The sequence below is a fragment of the Magnolia sinica genome, chromosome 10, assembly GCF_029962835.1.
Source record: "Magnolia sinica isolate HGM2019 chromosome 10, MsV1, whole genome shotgun sequence".
NCBI lineage: Eukaryota > Viridiplantae > Streptophyta > Magnoliopsida > Magnoliales > Magnoliaceae > Magnolia > Magnolia sinica.
The window spans coordinates 39,128,967-39,154,918 of record NC_080582.1 but is presented as its reverse complement, the minus strand read 5'-3'; the positions used below and the strand labels follow the sequence as shown (position 1 = coordinate 39,154,918).

The window sequence follows — 25,952 nt, the reverse complement described above, 5'->3', positions numbered from 1 at the left end:
TGGCAAAAGAAATCTTGGCAATAGGGGAGGCAGCCCACCATTATAAATTTTTTTTTTCCTATTAAAATGGAAAACTACAAGGGAAGCCTTCTTTTCCTTGAAGGATTGGCTAGCATATATTTAGTTGTATTATTGGCAATTTATGTTCCTTAGGCTTTCGTGTTTATTCAGGGTCCTATTGGTCATAATTATTCTAATGAGGTTGGACCACATGTTTTACTCATTCAGGGTCCTATTGGCCGTAAATATTCTAATGTGAATCATTCAGGGCCCTATTGGCCATAAATATTCTAATGTGGTTGAATCACATGCTTTACTTATTGAATCGAAGCTTCAGAATGATTTGTTCCAAGGATGGCTTTGATTGGAGTTGATCCTGCAAAGAAAATAAGGGAAAGAGTCATGAACTGGAGCCGTGGGACTTAGCTTGCATTATTGGTGAAACTAGAGTGTTAGTGGGCGTCTTAAAACATAACCTTTTCCATGTACTTTGAGATATGCTAATTAGGAAGTTGATTCGGTGGCTAACATTGGTGCAGAGAGCTGATACCTATTTTGGGAAATCTCTGCTCTCCTTGAAAGGTTTCCCTTTCAATTGCTAACTATAACTTCATTCAAAAAATAAATATGTTAAAGTGGTCTCTTGACTGTCATGTTGGATTATTACTTTCTAAAGGGCTTAATTGAACTATTTGAAGGTTACCATGTTCAAATTTGTAAAATTAACTGCAAAATTGAATTATTGATTGCACTCTGAATGGTTTCTTACACATTAACGTATTTTGTCTACTGATGATGAAATCACATCTGACAGTTCTGCTTCAATGAATGCAAGTTGTTATCTTCCTTATGCACTTCTAACTAATTAATCAATATTAATGTTTATTTCAGCTTCTTGAGAGAGCACTTGAAGCATGCGGCAACGATTTGGATTCTGCCATCAAGAGTTTGAATGAACTTTGCTTAGGGTCTGGAGAGAAAAACTTAGATTCTGCTGACAGCAATTCTGATCTGAGAATGGGAGCAGATGTTCAACTGTCATCACAAGGTACGCAGATCATTATCATTTTCATCATCATGTTTAGATCTAACTGGCTTTTGGCAAGTTTGAGTGGCTCAAGTTCTTGGGGCAGTTGGGAAATCCTCCCCAGTCCCCACTGGGCTTTCTAAAACAGAACTTTGATGACAGTTTGTTCGGAAGCCTATACTGGCTAGTATGGGTGGAATTATCGCATGGGGGCTTGTATTAAATCATACCAGGGTGCTCTGTGCATAATGCTATTCAAACACGGGAAGTCAGGGTGCTTTGGTGCAGCTAAAGAATTAAGACTGTTCTGTGAAAATTGGACTCTACATGATTGCCAATACAGAGTACAGGGGGGGGGGCTGTGAACAATGGTCCAAATAATGGTCTGATCGGTTTGTGTGGCTTACAGGACAACTGGAAGGCTTTTTTTTTTTTTTTTTTTTTTGTGGTCAGTTTACCTGTGGGCCCATAGGCCCCATCAGTTGAGTGTTTACTCCAAATGTGGGTCCACCTAGTTGCAGGGCCACACATTTAATCATCTTAGTGTCTTTACAACCGGAAGCCTGACAAGTAGTGTTTTACTTGAAATATGAAAGAGTTTGGGAAGTTTATATATATACACGGCCATATGCATGACTCTAAGCATGAAAATCCTTGATCCAAGAAAGATTTTGAGATATTTTTTAGTTCTTGAATTTCTTTTTTAATTCTAGAATTTCCATTCTTCATCTCCTTTCGGGTAATTTACTGCTAGAAGGCTGTTGGAAAAACTTCTTCAGTGCCATTTGGGGCCCTAGATATCTTTATATATATATATATATGATGTGGTGTTTCAAGGAAGTTCTTGTGCCACAACGCTGTTATCTTCTTACAGATTCAAGAATCTCTTAGTTTGGGCTCAATTTCAACTCAATAGTGTGTCAATTCTGGTATTAGAGCACCTCTTGGGAACTTGAATATTGGGTTTTCTTTTATTCCTCATATTTGCCCATTATCCAAAAGCCGAACTATACCTTCCCAAAAATTCCAACTCCAACCCTATTAACCGCCAAAATTCTAACACCTACTCTTTTACATTAAACATTACCTGCAGCCATAATCCAATCCTCGATTCCTGAATGGAATCTATCTTCTGCCTCCATCTTCCAATTGGCAACTCCTACTCACATCAGGCTTCAAACTGCAGCATAGTTTTCCTTTTGTACCCCCAACCACAGTCCATATACAGTCTCAAGAGCTTTGCCAAGCCCACATGCATATGCCATAAAGCTCATCTACACGCCACATATTTGCTAGCATGGCACGATAGGTTTAAGATCCAAACCATCCATCAGAATGGCACCACTACGTGGATGCCCTGGTCGAAGAATCAGTTTGATCCACTGGTTAGGTAGGCCATTATTTGTATAATAAATGAATGGCTCTGAAAAACTTCTAACTCCATAGGAGTGGTGAAAAAATGGAGAGACAGGAGTGGTGAAAAAAATCGTGGAGCATAGTTGGAGAATCAGGAAGTGGTGATTGAGACGGAGAGGCAGTTGGCAACAGTGATGGCTTCAAGTCGATTGAGGTATGTGAAAAGGGAACAAGAGAGGGGATGGAATATGAGAATTAGGGAGATTGGGAACTGGTGAAGAATAGAAAGAATGATTCTAAGAAGGGGTTGATGGTTTCAAAAGACTTGTTAGATTCCCGATGCTGTTTGTGGAGGGATTTTCGAATGGGTGGCTTCCTGTAAACTTTGAAAGGGTGTTTGGTCGAGCAAGGAAGTTGATGGAAACAATCATCCCACGAGTTTGTAATTCTTCGGCTCATCACAAATTTACGTTTGTTCGGATGAGTTTAGAGGAGGGGGTGGTAAGGGTTGTGAAATTGTTAAATGGAGAAAGTTTTGGGGGATAGAAGCTTGTTGTCTAGAAAGCAAAATATGGCCCTTAGAGAAAAAAATAAGGAGGGTGATAGATGGAAGGAAAACAAGAAACCTATTGAAAGAAATATTAGTATGGACAAAGAGAGGAGAGTGGGATCGTCATCGTACCTGAAGGGGGTATCGGAGTCTCATGGGGTGAAGCAATCGAAATCTTATAAAGAGGCGGTGGAAGGTTATTCAAGTGACAGGATTAGTAGAAGTGTAGAGAAAAACGAATACTCAGATCAACCAACTAAATGGGTTTGGTGGGTGGATTTGGATGAGGGTTCGGAAATGATAGTTCATGAAAAGGCGTTCGAAACCTCCTTGAAATCTTTTCAGTTTTGTTTTGTAGCTCTAATGAAATCAAGAGCTATGGAAGAAGTTGGGGATTGGTTAAATGATAAATGTTGAATTGATGCAGGAGACAATTGTAAAATTCCTGAAAGAAAATGTATATATTTCTTTTTGTTCTCAACTGGAGGTTGATAGTTTTTTCAAAGTGTGCAATTTATACCGGATGATACAGTGCATGGGGTATCTCCTTGGAATTCTGGTTTAACGACATGTTTTTGGAAATTAGTCAATGCTTTGGGGAGGTGGTTTCGATTGACCCGTTATCAGAAGATTGCCGGGAGCTACGTTATGTGAGGATTTTGATAAGAAAGAAAAAAATTTCTAATGATCATAGAGACCATCCCGATTGGAGTAGGTAAGGTCAAGATTCTAGTGAGACTTTGCCAAGGAGAGATGGTGGATCCAAAAATAGTACCGCAAATGAAGATCTCGGTAATGGTGGACCAGTCTTCTGTCGAGGGAGCACAGGTAGAATGCTCTGGCAATTCACCAAAATATGAGAGCAATAGGTGTTGCGTGATGTTATTGGTTAGGAGGAGGAGATAGCTGTAGATCCAACGCCACTTGGCAATGGTGGTTGGAGGGAGACGGTAGTGGATCCCTTAAATGAAAAGAAAGGGGTGGCTGGTGCAGATGAGATCGAGGCTGTGTCACGTGGTCCTCGAGCGTGCCACCCTTTAAATGCAATTTAGAGAGAAAGAGACAACTGTGTTGTTGATGTCATATGAGTGGGGGTTATGTTAGAAGATATCTTAAAAGAAAGATATGAGATATTTTTTAGGGGTCGTGTGGAGAAAAAGAAGCGCATGACGGAAGATGTGGCTTTCACACATGTGGCCTTAACATGGTGTGCCGTAAAGGTCGTTATGGGTTCATAAAGGTTGTCACATAAAGGTAACAATGGTAACCGTTACATGTTACAGGGTCGTAACGGTCGTCACAACCGTTATGAAAAAATGACATGTAATCTCCGCTAAAAGCCCGTTACGCCCCATGTAAAGTCCATAACAACCTTGTAATGGTTTGTTACAACACTAATACAAGTTTTTTAGATTTTTCCAACGTTACAGGACAAATACATGTTTTTTGGCTTTTTTCTTTCAATGAAAAAACGAGACCATAATGGCTGTTATGAGGGTTGTAATAGCCATTACGACCCATATCGTAAAGGTAACGGCGGTGGCCATTATGGCCACCCTTATCGTTATGGAATACCTTGGGCCTTAAGTTTAAGTGGCCACATGTGTGCGCGCCTCTCTAATAAGGTTCTTGACACCTCATTCTCTATTATTCTGTTGGAGAATTCTGGGCAAGCACCAGGGTTAGCTGTAGAAGGACACTCGATGGTTTTGATCTTGGATAACACGGTGACACGATTTGAGATGGAAAATCCCCAAGTTTGTAGAGAGGAATGCCAGATCCTTGTAGCTCAGCAAGACGAGCAAGCCCATTTAACAAATGTTAGAGAGGAAGGGGTGCGGCAACCATGCGAAACTATTTGGGTTGTGGAGGAGCATACAAGCCAGCTTGAGGAAAATGGATGCAATCGCCAAAGTGGTGGGAGGTGTAGGAGGTTCAACTTTTGGTAGAGGTTTGTCAAGGGTAGGATTTTCAATAGTTGGTAGAGAATGGTCAATTAAGAAACTAAATTTCTAGGGAGTTGATTCCAGAGCTTCCAGACGAGATGACAGGTATGGTGCGAATCCCTCAACTAGATAAGGGTCATAAGGTTTCAATGGTGCAAGGAATGAAGCGCATAAAAATGGTTACAAGTGAGATGGCACGGTTACTAGGGGTTATGTTTGGTGATAGGCTCGAGGATTATGTGGCTTTATTTGAGTTTGTTGAAGAAAGGGGTAGGCAACATATAACTTTGGATCAGAATGGTGAGGGCCTTGTTCAACATAGGGAGATGCTGTGTTTGGAACATGGGTCTTTGAGTGAGGGGTGGTAACTGCAAACAGTTTAATTAGGGTTTGAAAGGGATAAGGAAATTTAAAATGAAGATAATTGGAATGTGCGAGGTTTGTGGTGTTTGCAAAAATGATTGTAGGTTAAGGATATGGGTAGAAAAAGTAAAGTGTAGATGGCTGTGTTTCAAGAGACTAAATTGCATGTGGTAGACAAGGGGATTGTAGATTTGTTAGTGGGGGAAATCGAAAAGGTGGGAGTCGTTGGATGCTGATGGTTCACTAGGGGGCATTTTAATAATTTGGAAAGTAGATGGTAAAGAGGATAACTTTTAAAGGTTAATTTTCTCTTTCTTTACTGTTAACATATGTATCATTAGGATTTCGATGGGTATTCATAGTGGTGTATGGGCCGAATAGACCAAGTTTAAGATCATCATTCTCGGTGAATTGGATACAAGTAGGAATAAATGGTCACTATCATTTGGGGGGGTGGTGGGAACTTTAATGTCGTGAGATTTACATTTTGAGAAATCAACAGGGGTAAGATTACACAGTATGAGGAGTTTTTCAAAATGGATCATAAAGAAATGGTTGATTTGCTTTTGGGTGAGGTGAAGTTCATGTGGTCTAATGGGTAGGCTAGAGCTATGAAGTCAAAATTGGACCGTTTCTTATTATCTTCATATTGGGTTGAGAAGTTCCCTTTAGTAAAGCAAAGAGGTTTTCCAAGTTCAATTTCAGATCATTGTTCGATATTACTGGATTTGGATGAGGAGGATTGGGGGTCGCGTTTGTTTAGGTTTGAGGTTGTTTGACTTGAAGCGGAAGGATTTGTAGAGAAGGTTCAAGAATGGTGGTTGTCATTTTCAGTTCAAGGACAAGTTTGGTTCTATTTCAGAAATTAAAGTTGTTAAAAGTCAAAACTAACATATGGAAAAAAGAACTATGGGGAAATCGAGAAGACAAGTCATTGAAATTATTACATGAGATACAAGCACTTGATATTAAGGAAGAGGAACGTGAAGATAGAGCATGGAGGGAAGTTTATGGCGCCAAGTATAATGCTAGACTGAGGGAAGAAGAGATAAAATGGTGGCAGCGGTCTAGAGCCTTGTGGTTAAAAAGAGGGTGACAAAAATACCAAAATTTTCCATGCTATGGCAAGTGCTCGAGCAAGAGTTGACAAAATCAGTACAGTGATGGTGGAGGGGGAAAGGTTTGAAGGAAAAGCAAAAGTGTGATTCAATTGTGAAATTTTATAAGAAGTTGTTGTCTAAGGTTGTTCGGAAAAGACCCCTTCTCGATAATTTACTGTTTGATACTATATCAAAAGTAGCGGTGGAGGGTTTAGAAAAAGCATTTATAGAAGAGGAAATAAAGAAGGCAGCTTCCGAATTGGGAAGTGAGAAAGCACCTGGGCTAGATGGTTTTCCAATAATGTTCTTTTAGAAAATTTGGGAGTTAGTAAAATGTGATGTCATCGAGTTTATAAATGGATTTTATGAGCAAGGTTTCTTAGCTTTAGAATTATGTGCGAAATTTGTTGCGCTAATTCCAAAAATAAAAATAAAAATAAAAAATAAATAAAAGGAGGGGCGGAAAGCTTAAAGGATTTTAGGTCGATCAGTCTTTTGCGAAGCCCATTCAAGATTTTGGTGAAAGTTTTGGCAACAAGATTTCGAGAGGCTATTGGGGAAGTTTTTTCCAGCTCTCAAGGGGCTTTTTTGGCAGGAAGGCAAATAGTGGATAGCGCTTTGGTGGCAAACAAATGCATTGACTTATGTAATATGAAAGGATTAAAAGGAATTGTTTGCAAACTGGATGTTAAAAAAGCATATGATCATATGGACTAGGATTTCCTTGATTATATGCTAGGGTGTTTGGGTTGCTGTGAAAAGTGGCGAGCCTAGATTTGCACGTGCATGAGTTCGGTTAAATTCTCGATATTGGTAAATGGTTCTACGAAAAGTTTTTTTTTTTTTTTCTCTCTCGCTTCTAGAGGGCTTCGACAAGGATTCGTTATCCCAATTTATTTGTGGTAGTGATGGAGGCTTTCAGTAGAATGATAGATAGAGGAGTTGCGGTGGGCCTTGTAAAAGGATTTTGGGTCGATAATTTTGAGCTTCAAATAACCCATCTTTAGAGTGTAGATGATACCCTTCTTTTGTGTGAAGCGGATGAGAGGCTTTTAGACAATTTGTGATTGATTATAGTATGGTTCAAAGTAGTCTTGAGGTAAATATTAGTAGAAGTGTACTTTTTTGGGGTTGGTATTTCAAGGGAGGAGGTGGGGATATTTGCGGGTATTTCCTGTGGTAAGTCAGTATCTTTTCTGACTTCATATCTCGATCTCCCCCTATCCTTTTAGAAAGCCAGCCAAGCACCTTTGGGATAAAGTAATAGAAAGATTCGAAAGCAAGCTATTTCAATGGAGTAGGCATTTACCTTTGTGAGGAAGATTTAACTCTTATCAAGGCGACAATGTCTGATCTTCCGGTGTATTTTATGTCATATTTTAAATGTCTGAAAACAATTTTGGTTAAATTAGAAAAAATAAGGCGGGCGTGGAAAGGGGTGGAAGGAAAACACAAATTTCACCTTATGAAATGGGAAAATGTTTGTAAGTCTTGGGATCAAGGAGGTTGAGAAGGGAGAAACATTCTGAAAGCAATGCGAATTCCTCTCACACCAAATTCCCAAAAAAGTTATCAAGCCTATTAGGCACCAAACTAACTTAGTGCCCTTGTCAGCAGGGGGGGGGGTGGTCATCAGTAAAACCGCAATGAAGGAAGAGTGGAACATGGATTAAATGTCTCTGCTAAGAGAGCAAATGTTGGGGAGGTCCATCCCCCGCCTTTGCAGATTGTCAAAGGTGAGCACTCTTCGTCCAACCAGTAGCCAAACAAAAGCAACAACCTTCGGAGGCGCCTGAGAGTGCCAAAAGGAGGAAGGGTAGTCCATAGTTTGATTCAAAGAAGGGCCAGAGATGGAAGTGAAGAAGGATTTAGTTGCGAAAACTCCAGATGCACTCAAGGACCAGGAGATGTTGTCTTCCAAAAGAGGAGAAGGCTGAATCCCTTGAAGGAGACGAAGCTGATCTAGGATGTCTTTATATTCAGAGTCAGTGAAGGCTCATTGCATGGACAGAACCAAGCTCCCGATCCTAGAGGAGAAAAAGCAATCAGAAACGGAAGAGGAAAGGTTTGAGGAGATCCTAGCAAGATTAGGGAAGGCATCGGGCAAGGGGCATGTCCAAAATCCATTTATTCGGCCAAAATTTGATCCTTTGACCATTGCGTAGACTAAAGGTGACACCTTTCGAGAAGGAAACCTTAGTCCCAGAAATGGCTTTCCAGACATTGGAAGCTCCATAGAGAGAGGTGGATTTAGTGAATCAGCCCCAATATTTAGCCGCCACGTATTTCCTCCACAATCTCCCAGGCCCTGTTCCGAACTACCAAAGCCATTTCCCCAAAAGGTCTTAGTTAACATCAGTCAGGGTTCTAATTCCAACCCCTCCCTCTGTATAGGGTCTATAGACTTTGAACCCACTGAGAAGGTGAAATTTATGGTGGGGGAAGCTGTCATTCCATAGGAAATCTCTACGTGGCTTCTCGATTTTGAGGATAACAAACTTAGGGTAGTGAAATAGGGAAAGGAAAGAGCAAATTTAATCAGAGTAAGACAGCCCCCTAGCGAAAGGTATTTGCACTTCCAGGGTGAGCTTCCTTTCCATTATTTCAATGATAGCTTCCCAAAGGTGACTAGCAGGTTTGCCATTACATAACTTAAGGCCTAGATATTTAGAAGGGAAAGAGCCTATTTTGCAATCAAAGACCACTACAAGAGAGGACATAAAATCATGAGAGATGTTAATGCCTAGCAACTCACTTTTATACAGATTAATCTTAAGACCAGAGATGGCTTCAAAGCAAGTTATAAACATCCTCAGCCTTGTAACAGCTTGTTCAGAAGCATCACTGAAAAGAAGCGTGTTGTCTACAAATTGGATATGCAAGACGGGGAGGAGTTGGCCACATTAAAGCCTTTAAAATAACCAAAATTTCCCCCTTTGGAGAGCATACGACTTGAGGCATCAGCTGTAATAACAAATAGCAGAGGGGAAAGGGAGTAGAGCCTTGTCTGAGCCCCCTCGAAGAAGAGAAGAACCCTTTCGGGGATCCTTTGACAAGCATAGAGAATGAAGCAATGGATAAGCATACCCAAATCCATCGCACCATTTTTGCCCAAATCAAAATCTATGAAGCATGTAATCAATGTAATCCCAATCAACATGATCGAAAGCTTTTTCGATGTCTAATTTGCAAAATAGCTCCCCTTGACTTGACCTGTTGTGGGAGTCCAAGCACTCATGAGCTAGCAAAGCACAGTCCAGAATCTGTCTATTGGCAAGGAAAGCACCCTGAACTTTAGAAATAACTTTTGAGAGAATAGACCACATCTTGCTCGCAAGGATTTTGGCCAAAATCTTATAAGGGGATCCCAGGAGACTTATTGGCCAAAAATCCTTAAGATCAGACGTTCCTTCAAGCTTGGGGATGAGAGGTATGAAGGAAGCTCCCATGGATTGAGATAAAGATCCAAGGGCGTGAAATTCAATAATGAAAGCAATAACATCCTTTTTAACAGTGTTTCCTTTTGTTCCACCCTCCTTTCTTACGACAATTGTTCTAGACCTTGCCTTGATAACAACAATGGTCAATTACATGTTGTTGATCCTCAATTTTAGAACCATTGATTGTGAGGGAACTTATCTTGTTGGAATGTGCTTTGGCGCTGGCAATGGCATGGAAGAACCATGTGTTCTTATCACCCGCTTTTAGCTAGTTGGCTCTAGATCTTTACTTCCACTTGACCTCTTGCTACGACGTGATTCTTGCATAGTCCGTTTTAAGAGTCTCTGCAGCTTTTGTCCTCCTCTGATAAAGGCCGGGATTCCTCCTACACAACCAAAAGATGGATAGAAGAGAGGGCGGGGATGACAACAGAGTCAAGATTCAATTGAGTCTCTTTTCTCCAGTTGATGAGGTTTAATTAGACCTTTTTCAGCTTCTGACTCAAGGTGAAGCTCAGGCTGCCATCGACCTGAAAAGAGTTCCACCAGGAAGAGACCAAGGACATGAAACCTTCAACCTAAAACAAAGATAGTTCAAATCTGAACAGCTTTGGCCCCCAACTATCCTCAGCAAACTCTAAAATAATTGGACAATAGTCAGAAGTAGGACGGAGAAGACCTCTCTGGGTAACTAGGGGGAAAGCATCCAGCTAGTCGGATGAGATGAGAAATTTGTCTAGATAGGAGAGGATTGGAGGGGGTTGCCCATTAGAACAAGTGAATTTGGTGTCTAGAAGGGGAAGATTGATAAGGTTATTCACCCCAACCCAATCTGAGAACATTTTCATGCCTCTAGTTAGGCGAGAACCATTAGATTTTTCATATGAGAAGCGAACAATATTAAAGTTGCCTCCAATACACCATGGTAGGGTCCACTTGGATCTAATGGCATTTTAAGTCATCCCAAAGGAGATGCCTAACAGAAATAGAGCAGGGGCCATAAACAGAGGAAAATATCCATTTAAATACTGAAGAATAATTCCTAAGGACAACGAAGGCCAAAAACAACCTTTCAGAGAGTCCTCGATCCCCCCCCAAACGAGGATCCATCAGCGTCCAAAGAGAACCATTCTTCATTGCGAATGGACCAGATGGAGTTGAGGATCGAATTACTTACGAAAGGAAGCTTCATTTCCTAAAGGGATATGATATTTGCTTTATACTTACGAAGAATGTCCTCAATCAGAGACACCCAGGCCTCTCACATTCTAGGAGATGATTATCATTGGCCAATAGACTTACCCTTACAACGTATTTTAGAGGTGAGAGAACAAGAGCCCCTTTGTAATTGATAGAGGACTCAAGGCTAATCAATTCCCTTAGGCCCCTTGAGGATCTCGACACTTTTCTCAATTCTTCTACTGCCTTAGCTTCACGGTTCTCTATAAACAGCATCAGATCCACATAGTCATCCAAGTCTAGAATTTTCGAAGGGATAATTATAGGGGCTTCCACATGAAGGGGTAGTGGTGGGAGCGCTCCTCCGACAACGGTGGGGATGAAGAGGGATTGAAGGGGAGGGAAACCATAGCATAGGTTTGGACTCAAGGGCTGTTGGTAGGTACCGACAGGCAAGTCGCCCTGGATAATCTAAATGGGACAGGATTCACAGATAGATGGGAGGCTGGTAGTTGGCGCGTATGAATCTAGGATTTTCAAAGGGATAATCTATCTTATGGAATCTAAAGATTAAATGTTTTCAACCTCTAAGAGTTTTCATAAGATGGTACCTCAATCAATTTGATGCAAAAAAATAAAATCTTGCATTCTGACAATTGGGGGTATACATATTGCATCCAAGTTCCAATCCTATTTACTTAACAATGGTATACATATTGCATCTAAGTTCCAATCCTATTTACTTAACAATGGTATTGAACCACAAACTACATGTCCACTCTCTTCAAAAATATGTTGTGGAGAGGAAAAAATAGGAATCTTCTTAAGGTGGCATGTGCACTTCTTTTTTAGATGAATGTTCCTAAAATGTTTTGATTGCAAATGCCCTCAAGAGTTTCAGGTAGCAAAACCCCTATTCAAATTCTCCAACCAGACAAACTATTGTCTCCTATACCCACCTAAAGCGTTTGTGTGTGTATGCTTTGTTCATATTCAGATCATTTAGTGTAGTAAATTGCATGCCAAAGCTATAGGATTCCTTGGTTAATCCAATCCTCATAAAGGATACAAGTGTTATGCACCTGGTATATGTAGCAACAATTTATTTCAATAGATGCTACCTTCTTTAGAACATTCCTTATTAGTCATCACAAGTGCGGATCTCTCATTATCTTATTAGCGGGTGCTTTAGGTTTTTTTTTCTTGTGGTTGAAGTTGACACTTTTTAATATATGTGTTAGTGAATCTCTGCCTTTTATCTCAACGCTCTACTGCATCTCCTATTCTTGTACCTCAAAGACAAAACAGAAATTATGAAGAAGCGCAAAACCTCCTATCAATCCAATTGATAACATGGTAAGGAGCCTTATTTATGCCCAATTGATAGCATTAACTGAATCCCCTTTCACAACAAAATGCTCATGTTAATGGATGTGGATGTGTAACCTACCACTGTACGGCCCGCCTAGGCTCAATTAGACTTGTTTATATGATTGCTCTTTTGTTAATAGTGGTTCAGGACATTATGGGGATTCTCACTTTTGTTATCAAGGGCACTTTTGTCATTATGAAAATTCATTAACATAAAAGAGGGAGAGTGGGGGCATCAACCCTAATTGGAGTCTCTCTCTCTCTCTCTCTCTCTCTCTCTACTTTTACATGGTAGTAGAGCATGCTTATTCTTTATTTAACATTTTTCTCTCCTATTCTCTCCTCCTCCCTCTTTCATCTTTTAGTACTCTCTCCCTCGTGCTGAAAATCTTTCACATAACCTAGGATTTCTTTCTTTTTCTTTTTTTTTTTGGTACTAGACCTTTTATCATGGTCTGTGCATGAGTAGATGAATGAAGTTCACGTGATCGCACCTCTCATGTGATTATTAGAAGCATAAGGGCTGGTTGCCCATGTTGGATGCCATGTTCATGATCATCTTCGTCCGTAGCCAATTGGAAAGTGTGGACGTGTGGGCTGATTTCGCTCTCCATGTGTGGTGTGTGCATTGTGTGAACTGTAAAAGTGGGTGTTCATCGATTGTACTAGGTCAGCACGTGTTTGTGCAAGACTTGTGGTATTCTCTTTTTCACTAGTTCTAATGGAGATGAGAAGTGATCTGAAATCTGGATTCATAAATCCATCTGATTTTTTAAAGGTCCAAATAACCTTTATTAAATTAAATGGAACAAACTATCTCTAGTGGTCTAAGTCCATCCAAGTGTTTCAAACTGCCATGGGAGAATTAAGATATTTGACCACGAAGAAACCCAATGAGAGTTCTAGTGCTTGTGAACAATGGATCTAGGAGAATGCCCAAATTATGGCATGGTTGTGGAATAGTATGGAACCATCCATAGTGCAAATTCAAGACATTGCCAAAGAAAGTGTGGGATGCATTACGAGAGATGTATTCATCCGACAAAAACATCTCTCGTACATATCAATAATATGAAGAAATATTGTAAAAAGACTATAAATCTCTAGGTGAATACTATTCCAAACTCAAAGGAATGTGGGGGGAGCTAAATGTGTCTCGGCTTCTTACTATTGATTTGGAGACACCACATCAACAACATGAAGCGCTCTGTATAGACAGGTTCATATCAGGGTTACCGATTCATGCACATATTTTGAGTGGCAGCGATGTGCCATCTTTGAACGAGGTGTATACTCGTCTCCAACATGTATCTCTGGGCTCTAAAAGTGAAGCCAATAATAGCTCGACTTTAGCTTCTTTTAATGGTCGAGGTCGCAGTAGTGGTCGTGATGAAGGAGGTAATCAAGGTGGAACTGTCAAAATGGAAGGAGGTCATGATAGAGGTCATGGACCTAGAAAGTACAAGCATTGTGGGCTCTCCAATCACTTTGTTAGAAAGACAAAGAAAAAAAAAATTGAAAGCTAACATTACCAGGGATTAAACCATAGATCACTCGCACACATTCCATTGTCTTTACCAACTCATCTACTGAGTGGGAGAGAGCATTGGGCATTATGGAAAGCTGACATGAGCTAATCAAAGAACTTACACTAGAGAGAGCCAATGGGTCTCATCCAACTAGTTCTATGTCTACAGCCCAACAACCACGTATGATTGGTGAAACCATTACACTAACGCAAGAACAATAAGAACAATACCACAAGTTGCTAAAAAATCTACAAAATCAACCTATTCCCACCAATATTGTAGCTACTTCCACTCTTACAACTATATTTGTGAACTCAAGTATCGCCTATTTAGGATCCAAGTCCCCTACTCCATGGGTCATTAGCTCTGGAGCATATGACCATATGACGGATGAGTTTTTTGTGTTTCCCTCCATTGATACATCATTAACGGATTCATCTGCCACGTTCATCTATCACTCTGGCAGATGGTACCCATTGCAAAGTATGTGGAATGGGTATTGTACTATTGTTCATACAAGTCCTTCCCTTTCATTATCATGTCCTGTTTGTTCCAAAATTTCCTTTAAATCTTCTGTCCGTTAGCAAATTTACCAAATCTCTTAACTGATTTGTCACTTTCTATTATTCACATTATGTTTTCCATAATCAAAAGATAGAAGAAGATTGGTGGAGGACATGAACACGACGGTTGTACTACCTTGATCGTGACATTGTTGGTGCGACAACATTAAAAAAACCCCCCTTGGTATTTTATTACATTTATTGATGATTTCTCGATAATAACATGGATTTTATTTAATGAAAGACAAATCTGAATTATTCTCAATTTTTAAGACTTTTCATATAAAAGTACAAAATCAGTTTACTTCAAAAGTATGTGTTTCGTTCTGATAATGCCAAGGAACATTTTTTATGACGACAGGGTGTCTTCGCCCCCTTTTGAGGTGAGACCATTCCATGCGGATGCATGTAATCACCTGCCAACCACGTGCATCAGGTAATCCACGGGAGGGGAATCGAACTTGATTCTGTGGGGAGAAAACCTACAACCCAAGTCGTTCGCCCAAACTGTGACAAGTATGCCAAGGAGTATTTGTCCCGAGCTTTTAGGTGTATTCACACCTATTTTATAAGAATAAAGTAGAGAGAGTTGCACTACCTATCGCGGGGCTAAACTTTTGAGCCATTCTATGAAACTATGGGAAAGAGTAATTAAGCAAAGACTAAGGCATAAGATGGACATATCAGAAAATCGGTTTGATTTCATGCCAAGGAGGTCCACTTAGACAATTGATGGAGAAAAATAAGGAGAGGAAGGATCTCCGCATGGTCTTTACTGACTTGGAAAAGCATATGATAAGGTCCCTAGAAAGTTAATCTGGTGAGTATTGGGAAAAAAGAGGAGTTTCAAGAGGGTATATTGACATGATTAAGGATGTAGATGGAGCAATAACAAATGGGAAGGACCACTAGTGGAGTGACAACTAAGTTCCCAATAGCACATACCTTTTCGCATTGGTTATGAACAAGTTAACGAGGAACTTACAAGAAAAGATCTCATGGTGTATGTTGTTCGCAGATGACATAGTTTTATTGACGAGACAAGGGAGGGTAGAAACACAAAGCTAGATTGATGGAGTGCTTTAGAATCTAAAGGATTTAAAGTTAGTCGAACTAAAAAGTATAGACTGCATTTTCGCAAAATGATCGCTTTCATTATCTTGGCTCAATAATTCATGATAGTGAAGTGATTGAGAAGGAAGTGGCCCATAGAAATTCAAGTCGGATGAAAGAAATGGAGATGTGCCTCAAGAGTTTTATGTGATCACCTTGTACCATGCAAACTAAAGGAGAAACTTTAGTGTAGCTATAAGACCAACCATGCTTTATGAGACAGAATGCTGGGTAATCAAGGAACAACATGTTTACTGGACGAGTGCAATTGAAATGAGAATATTGAGATGTATGAGTGGCGACAAGGAAAGATATGTATTCAAGGGAACCTAAAAGTTGCACCAATAGATAATAAGATAAGGAAAAGTAGACTTAGATTGCTTAGTCATGTCATGTGCAACAGAGACCAAGAATTGCGTTGGTTGGAACAAGTGAGTTGGTGCAGGTTGAAGGCTCTAAAAGGGCAAGGAGAAGGCCCAAAGGGCACAGGTGAGGTAGTAAGAAAGACTCGATGACCTATGGTCTAACTAAAGTTACAACCCTTGCTAGAGTGGAATGGTGGAATAGGATTCATGTAGCCAACCCCAATTAGTTGGGATAAGGCTTAGATGATGATGAATCTTCATATGGCAAATCCATAGATTTGAATGTGTTTTCTTGCGAAGTAATGATGCTCTCTCCTAAATCACGAGTTCTCCATTCCCAGTCACAAAAAAACAACCCAAAGCAACTAAAAGATAGTGGTTTTCAAGGGGAAAAAACATTCATGCTCAGATACATTGGGTGAGTCATACTGTGTGACTCATCCCCACTCGGACCATAACGGATCAACTCATTCCTGACTTGGACCATAACAGATCCCGACTCGGACAAGTGAGACCAAGTTGCGACCATTTACTTTTTCATGTATAGGGTACCAGACTTATATTTGTTCCTGCCAAAGCTGATACAACTCGGGTGATAGCAAGTCGTATAGGACAATTTTAAAACCCTACTCAGATAAGCTACAGTGTCAAGTTTCAGGACTCGAAAAGGCAGGTCTGGAACTTTGCTAAGCGCACATGCATTTGCTACAAAGCTCATAACACACCACACATGCTTGCATGGCATATGCATGCCAGAACTAATCCATCCATCAGGTTGGTCAGACCTTGTATATGTTTTCCCAAAAATAAAATACGGTCCAATCAATAGTTGGGTCCCCATATTGGAAACATGTGGATGGGTTAGAAGTGTTTTTTTTTTTTTTTTTTTTTTTTTTTAAATTTATTTAAAAATGACAATTTTATTCAAGATAGGCCGCAACCAAAGAATACAAATTCCTCCACTTGATAACACATTAGGCATACATTCGGAAGAAGCATCTTCCTCTTAGACAGGTTATCCATCATAAGCACCTTGTTATGGCCCACAAGCCAAGGTAGAGCCGCTATCTTTGGAGGAGCACCATACTGCCAAACATAAGCTGACATCATCTCTTCTTTCATCTTCATAAAGCATATTGAATAGTGACTTCAATTAGAATCTACCAGACTTCTCTTATAGCCAAACAAGCAAGTCCCCGACCGATAGCTCAGGACGCATATGGGAGAGCAAAGCCAACAAATTAACCATATCCTCAAATTCCATCATCTAAATTCCTCCTACAAGGTAGGGCCCAAATAACTTCCTCACTTTACATACTGAAGCAACTTTGACCAATAAATTATCCTCTATAGAAATTCTCACCAAACGAGGGAAAAGAACACTCAACTTTTGCTTCCCCACCCACATATCCTCCCAAAATCTAATCTTTTTACCATTACCCAAAAAAAAAAAAAAGAAGAAGAAAAGAAGAAGAAGAAGAAGAAGAAGAAGAAGAGAAAAAAAAAACCCTATCCCATCCCACACACTATTTTTTAGCAATGCCACCGACTTACAAATAGATGATGCCCTATATAACGAAGATGACCTAATCCATCTACCCCCTTCTTCCACCCCGTATTTCCTACCCACGAACTCTCTCCACAAACTACCCTCTTCTACCCTAAATCTCCAAGCCTAATTACCCAAATAGTGCAAGATTCATTACCTCTAGATTCCTAAACACATCTTATGGGAGTGAAGGAGTGGTCTATCGGTCTCCCCCTCAAAGATAGATCTATTTTGATGTAGGACACATGCATATAGCTAGATAATCAAGTGAGAGTGATCAACAAGTTAACCTAAATAATTAAAATTCACAAATCATGCTAATTCATCACACACATCAAGATTCAAGCATATATCCGCAAGAGGTTCAGGCCATATATATATCAAACCATGCGATGCATGGTCATTAAACACTAAGGGAGAGGATCTTATGGATGTAGGAACATCCAATTAGCATAGGAATTGGTTTAATTTCAAAGGGGGAAGCTAATACAATCTAGGGTTGGCTCAATTGGGTTTTAGGTTAACTCAGGGTATAAGGGATATGGGGAAAAGTAAATTTAGGGCTTAGATTATCTAATTGGTGAAGGGATTTTGGGGCTTTGGGTATTAATTGAAGGGAATTAGGAATTTGAGTGGTTGGAGGTTTGGGATTTTAGGTTAATGAAATCGGGATTTTAGGGTTTGGGAGCTTTGGGGAAAATTGAAAAGTAGGGAATCTAGGGTTTAGATTAGAGTAACAGAGAGGAATCTAGGGGTTTTGATGTGGGACAAGAAGGAATCCAAAAAGGGAAAAGGGCTAGACCGTATGACCAGCTCTATGGGTTCACACGTGTGGACATGTTGGGCTAGGGTTTGGGACTTTCAAGGGTGGGGTTTGTGTAAGATGATAAAAAAAAGGAGAAGGGAAAGGATTTGGAAGGGTTAGGTTGAAACAAAAGTTGAAAGAAGAAAGTTTGGAAGGAAATACCTCTCTTGAAGGGGAAAAGGAAGAAGATGGATGATAAAGTGGAAGCCTTGCACCTCCGTTGAATAGGATTGACCTCTCACCAGTGTTTGAGTTGTTGTCGGTATCGCTACAAGTTTCACTGGCCAGAGATAAAGATAAAATATCGTTATCGCTGATAATATCACTGATAACTGGAAATGCAAGGGGAAACATGGGGAAGAGGGTGGATGTTTTCAGTGAAACTTCAGGAGATGTTTAAATACATATATTTGCATATTTAGGAATAAAAAATTACAAAAAAAAACATATTAAGTTTTCGTTTAATGGGGCCTAAAAGCATGTGTTGTTATAATAAATCCAACATTCTAATCCATCCAACCATCCATCCACCCCATCTATACATCCAACCATGCCATCCATCCATCCATCCAACTATCCAATCCATCCACCCATCCACCCATATTCCCATCCAACCATCCCATCCATCCATCCATCCATCCACCCATATACGCATCCAACCATCCCAACCATCCATCCATCCAACCCACCCACCCATCCATCCAATCCATCCATCCAACTATCCAATTCATCCATCCACCCATCCAACCATCCCATCCAACCATCCACCCATCCATCCAACCATCCATCCATCAACTCATCCAAATTTTAATCCATCCATCCATCCATCCAATCACCCCATCCATCCATTCCATCTATACATCCAACTATCCATCCAAACATTCATCCCATCTATACATCCAACCATTCATCCATCCCATCTACCCATCAATCCAACCATTCATTAAATCCATACAAATAGGGTTTTTAAATGTTTTTTCATTAAATACATTATTAATTTATATTTAAAAAATATTTTAAAATAAATCCAAAAATTAAAAATAAATAATGCGATCCTTTATTTTCCTTTAAATGGCCCCAATGGGTCCTAATGGGCCCCATTAGGCTAGCCCATCCTCATCATGTAATAAAACAGGCCACGATGGGCCCCATTTAAAGAAAGAAAGAAATACTTTATTTTATCTCAAAAATAGATTTATTTTATTTAAAAAATATAAAAAGCGATTTTATATACAGGCACTTAGAAATTGAACACGTGGCACACAAGCGTCAAATTAAATTGTTCAAATTATGGTACCCTGTGTAGCTATATCATGAATCCAAATTAAGCTTTTTTAAATCATATGAGTATCAACTTGGTGGACATTTAATGGACAGTTAAAATAAAAAAAAAATCCAATAGTCTTCATTTTTAGCCCATGACCTAACATGATCTGGCAAAATGAATGGATGAGATGGATTTCTGACAAACATCATGATGGGCCCCATGGCCCCGCTTAACTTCTGAGGTAGGAAGCAGTGTTCGAAGTATCAGTATCGCTACAAGTTTCACTGGCCCGGGATACAGAAACAATATCGATATGGTTGATAATCGAAAATGCGGGGAAAGATAGGAAAAATGGTGGAATTTTTAGCGAAACTTCAGGAGATGTTAAAATTTACATATTTGCATATTTAGAAATAAAAAAATTGCAAGAAGAATGCATACATAATACATTTCCATTTAATGGTGCTGTAAAAGCATGTGCTGTTGTAAGAAATCAGTTCAAACATCCCCTTCGGCCTATTTAACCACCCAACCTTCCATCCAAACATCCATTGATATTGCAAAATATCAACAACACATGATATTTCACCAAGAAATCATCAACAATTGGAAATGACACGAAAGATTGTGGCCTCAATATCTCGCATGTTGTGATATCGATAATATTGAGATATTATCAATATTATCAATGACAAATTGAACACTAAATCCAACCATGTGTCATGTGCCCATGAAAAAAAAATTTGAAATAAAAATTTTGATGATATCAATATGTTGGCAATATTATTGAAATATCGTCGATACACTTATGATACAAACATTACTTAGAATTTACACGGTAAAAAATATTGGCGATATTGAGGCATTGGCAATACAAGCGACACCAAGAATTTACGTAGTTGAAAATATTGACGATTACATTAGCGATATTGATACACTGGCAATACATTGCTAATACCTGGAATTTCTGATACTACTAGCGTTAGCGGTATCTTTGAGCTGGAGATGAAGATAATATCAGAGATATTTCGATAATATTGGAGATAATTCAAGAAGTTCCTGCAAAAGGCCTTGCGTTGCTGCAAAACTAGGAAGCAAATTGTGTGGTGTGCTACACACCACCGACCTCTATATTGACGTCACCAAGTTCTGTGGGCCCCAATATGATCCATGTTATATCTAAACAGTTCGTCCATTTGGCGAGATATTTTTAGGACTTTAACAAAAAAAATGAGACATATCCAAAGCTCAAGTGGACCACACCATAGAAAGCAGTGGGGATTGAATGCCTACCATTGAAAATTTCATGGGTTTCACAGAAGTTTTGGATCAATCTTATATTTGTTTTTTCCCCTTCATCCAGGTCTGCGTGACCTCATGAACAGGTTGGATGACAAATAAACATCATGGTGGGCCCTAGGAAGGTTTCAACGGTGAGAATCATTGTCCCCATTGCTTTCTGTGGTGTAGTCCACTTATTATGATTTGGATCTATCATTTTTTGGGCTCAAGTCCTAAAACGATCTTGCCATATGGAAGGATGGTTTGGATATAACAAAAAAATCATGGTGGGGCCCATAGAGCTTGGTGGCATCAAAACACCATGGAGGTTGGTGTGTGGCACACCATACAATATGCTTTTGCTAAACCATCGACATGGGTGGGATAGAACTTGGCCGTGGAGCCCACCTCAATGTATGTGTTGTATATCTACACCGTCCATCTGTTCCGCTAGCTCATTTTAGGACATGGGCCGAAAAATGAAACAGATCCAAATCTCAGGTGGACCACTAACCACACCACAAGAAACAATGGTCATTGACCATTAAAAACTTTGTGGGCCACAAAAGTTTTGATCATGCTGATATTTGTGTTTTCCCTTCATCCAGGTCTGTGTGACCTTATGAACAACTTGGATGAGAAATAAACATTACAGTGGACCCTTTAAAGTTTTTAATGGTGGGTGTTTAATGACCGCTGTTTCTTGTGGTGTAGTCCACCTGAGATCTCGCTATGCTCCGTTTTTCGGCGTATGCCCTAAAATGACATGGAAAAACGGATGGACAACGTAAATATACAATGCATACATTGAGGAGGGCCGTATAGAGTCGTCGTGCGTCCTTATTAAAAAAGGAACCCGATTCTTTTAAAACTCTAAAAATCCTTCGTAAAAAAAGGGAAGAGAAATCCTAAAATCCTCCATAAGCAAAAGGAAACCGAAACCCTTTTCCTTTTTTAACCCTAAAATCTAGTTCAAAACATCTTCAACATTGATTCTTATTGAGAAAATGGAAATTTTTTTACGAAAAGCCAACAAGATTACGGAAATCATGTCGAAATCCTTAAAATTCATTACCCCACCGGAAGACTTCTGGGTTTATTTCGTACTTTTGAAGACCGGAGTTGTTGATCCATAATCCAACCATCGAAGATCTTCCAAAACTCCTCAGAAGGTATTTTCTATTTTTTTATTATTATTATTTTTAAATTTAGATTTTCCAGTATTTACGCTGGACGTGCTCGATTTTATTGCAGACAATCACCAAAAATGTCGAAATTTCACCATTTAAAAAAACAATCAGCAAAATCTTGTCGATATCCAATAGAGATTCGAAATTTAGGGTTTTCGGTATCGACGACGATAATTAGATATTATTGTCGATAATTTAAACACTGCCTCTCACCAAACCTGAATCCAAGTCACATGGAGAATTTTTCACATCTCATGAAGGAAGAAGAAACTTTATTTTTTTTCTTTATTTATTTATAAACAACAACATGGGAAAGCCCACCCCCCCCCATATTCTCAAATAATGAAAATTACAAAAGTAGCCCAACTTATTGTCAAATTTGATAAAACACCCTTAAGCTAGAACAAGAACACGATAAAGCTCATAAAAAGGTCCAAATATAAAATATACTAGCAAATAATTCCTAAAACAAATATACGCCATCAAATGGCCTATGTGACGTCTCTTGGGCCCCATGGGTGGTCATGATCTCGATCCAATCGAGATAATGGTCCCTGATCACTATCCAACGGTTGAAATGGTGTGTCGATGAAGATCAATGGTCCACTGCTCCTCAATATGCATCTTCCCGGTATGGGGTCTTCTACAGGTGGCTTTGACGATGATCTGGGCCTAGCAGATCCCATGTACGAGTCAACTAGCCACAAAGATACTGGTGTTGGTGCTCTCCTCCTATTTGCATATGCTCAGACTGATGCTGATGCACGGATGTCTTCATCACATTATCTTCCCTTCCATGGGATAGTTTGCTAGGTTTCCGTCTCCACTCTCAATGGTTTCTTGTTTCAGTCTCGAGTTGTATGGCGGTTGCCTAGGTTTTTTCCTCCTTTTTCTTTTGTTGTTTGCTTCTTTGTTTTTTTCCTTTAGCCTTGCTTAGGCTTTACGTTTGTTTTTTTTATTTTTTATTTTTCCTTATATATATATATATATATTATTCCCATCCTTCAAAAAAAGAAAAAAGAAAAAAAAAGATGTTCTACAATGCTTAGCTAGGTGACATGAATCACATTGATTTTCACACAATTTTTTAAAGGTTAATAATGAAGGGAGGAGCAATTTTAAGCTAGGGAAATGTATGTATCCTAATTGTCCGTGCCAATACACGACCCTTCTTTATTCACATAAACACTATAAGAGGACTGTAAGGCAAAATTGGCACTGTTTGATGAATCAAACAAGTAAAGACCACAACTCTCATAACAACCTCCAATTGCCTGTCCAGTCTTTAGGTCTTGAAATGCACACCTAGATGGAAAAATAAGTCAAACTGCATTTAAGAGACTTAGTAAGATTACAAACAGACAATAAGTATAGACAAGCCATGAACGTGAAGGATTGAAGATAGAGACACTGAAGTAGAAAGACTGATAGACTTTGTGCCTTCAACAAAAAGTATACAATTCATCAAAAATCTTTACACAATCATAATTAGGATGCAAAGAGTAGGATGAAATATGAGATGTTACACTCGTTGTGCAATCCGATGCTCATGAATCCATGATCCAAGAGGAGCTAATAGGAATAGTAGATACAACATGAGTAGAGGCAGCAATACTTGATTGAGTTGGAAACAGTGTTCAAAATATCGGTATCGCGTTATGAATTTCATCCTTGGGATCCAGATACGTATCGATTATCGTATGGGATATATTGTTTGTATCGGGTAATTTATCGCACTTATTGGGAAACATTGGCACAATGGTTGAATTTTTCAATGAAACTTCAGGGATTGTTAAAAAAGAAAGGCTTTAATACACACTTTAAATCATAATATCTCAAAAAAGAAGTGCACATAATAGGTTTTCTTTGTATAGGGTCTTAAGCTATGCATTGTCTGACTGAACTAATGCAACTATATTCATATGGAATGCATAACATTTAGAGTGTATGTGATGATCATTTCATCAAACACTCCTAAATACTTTGAAATTAGTCTTAATTGACAACTGGTTGAAGGAAATTTTTTTTAAAAAAAATGGAGAATATGAAGAAACAATGGATATTGAAATCAAAGCTTCAACTCCATGATTTTTTTCATACAAAACATGAAGAACCAATGGATTTGTAACTATTTAACACTTATTTGAAATAATTTCAATAAAAAAGGGATCAAAAATTGAAAATGCTCACCGGATCGAACACTTAGAACATATTGACACTACTTGTGCATTTCCTATCGCATGAGTGGGATGCAAGATATGTCGTGGGATATATCGGCCAATATCGTCGATGTTTAAAACATTGGTTGGAATAGGCTGAAGATAAGACGAAGAGGCACCCTCAAGAATATGAACCCTATGTAAGTTGTGAGATTTCATCCATAAAAGATTTGGGAGAAATGCCATGAGAAAGCACATTGTGGGATTCAATGTGGATAGACCTCTCAATACAAGCAGCAACAGAGTAGGCCTTCTTTGGGGGACGAGCAACTGGGTCCCAACAGTTATTTCTTGTATGTCGAGTTCACCACAATGTATAGAATAAAGTTTGTCTTTCACCAGGGATGCTGCTATGACGATATGTTCTGGAATGTAGCTATATCTGCTGAAAACATTCCAAGTTTCCAACATCCTTTTTTCTTGCTGTCACTTGTCACGATGTGTGCACGGTACCAGATTTTTTTTCATTGCAACCAATCATCACACAGACCCAAAAAACAAGCACCGAGCTGCACCAAGAAAATGCTCATAGATGAGGATAACACATTCCCCACAGGTTCACTTCTTCAGGTCCAGGAGCTGATAGCAAATATCAGCAAAAACCCCCAAAAAAGGTTGAATGGTAACTCTATTGCACAAAAAACCGTCACTCCTTCAAATTTTGATGGAATTTGATGATTCTTGTTTTTGAGTAGCAATTTATCAGCTGAGCCAACCCTATTCAGAAAATCATCTCAAAATACCCCAAGGAAAACAACACAATAAAAAACTGATAATGAATTGTTTCTATTTCTTTTTTTTTTTTTTTTCTTTGTTTGGCCTCTTATTATATGAAGAAAACACTTGTGAAAAATCACCGAAATATATTTCTTGGAAAAATCATAATAAGTTATCTAAAATTACTCTCTACCAGATTCAATTTTCTTTTTCCTTCATGGGGATATGTGCATACACTGCTGACATCACCCATTCAATTGATGCCGTCAGTAGTGGGCCCCACTTCAGTAAGCTTCTATCAACATAGAAGAATAGCTCCAATACCGGGGGTATTTGAGATGAGTATGTTGTTAGTCAAATTGACTGACATAAGTTTTTTTTTTTTTTTTTTTTTTTTTCACGAGAGAACAGAAAATTTATTATGAAGCCTTGCCAACAAGGCAGGAAATGAATACAACCCGAAGCTACCGCATAAAAAAAAAGAGGAAAGATCAACAAACTTTGCTTCTTTGACATGAGCAACCCATTCCAACACAATAGACTTCACTTAACATATAACCCGTTCACAAAGGATCCCTTATTTTGAAAACATCAACTATTTCAGTCCTTCCAAATAAGCAAAAACATTCCCATCGCAATAAGTCTTCAAACTGCTCTTCTAGATTTCCCCGCTCCACCTCCATACCAGGCCTACAGAAGATTGTCAACCGACTTCCATGTAACCCAGATCAGTATGATCAATGATGGAACAGATAGGAGGTCGAGCTGGGCAGATTGGAAATCAAATTGTAGAACAAACACACTGAGAAAACACCCAAGATATGCGCTTTCCAACCATCAAACCTTTATCTTGAGGCAAAGGAACGACCATTTTCAGATAATCAAACAACCTTACTAATTCCTCACGCTCTTCATCCAACAAGTTCCTACAGCACAGAGGAGACCAAACCACAACGCAACAAATACAATAGCAACTATCTCCAAGAATGAACCGGTCCAAAGAAATATTAGCAATTCTAGGG

The 25,952-nt window shown here is 39.2% G+C and overlaps 1 protein-coding gene across 1 annotated transcript in view; it reads left to right on the top strand.

The window, feature by feature from the left end:
- Positions 1-25,952, top strand: part of LOC131258317 (uncharacterized) — a 55,130-nt gene that overhangs the window by 2,320 nt on the left and 26,858 nt on the right. Inside the window, exon 2 of the mRNA XM_058259556.1 lies at positions 892-1,048. Coding sequence (XP_058115539.1) covers positions 892-1,048 — 157 coding nt within the window. The remainder of the gene's footprint in view (positions 1-891; positions 1,049-25,952) is intronic.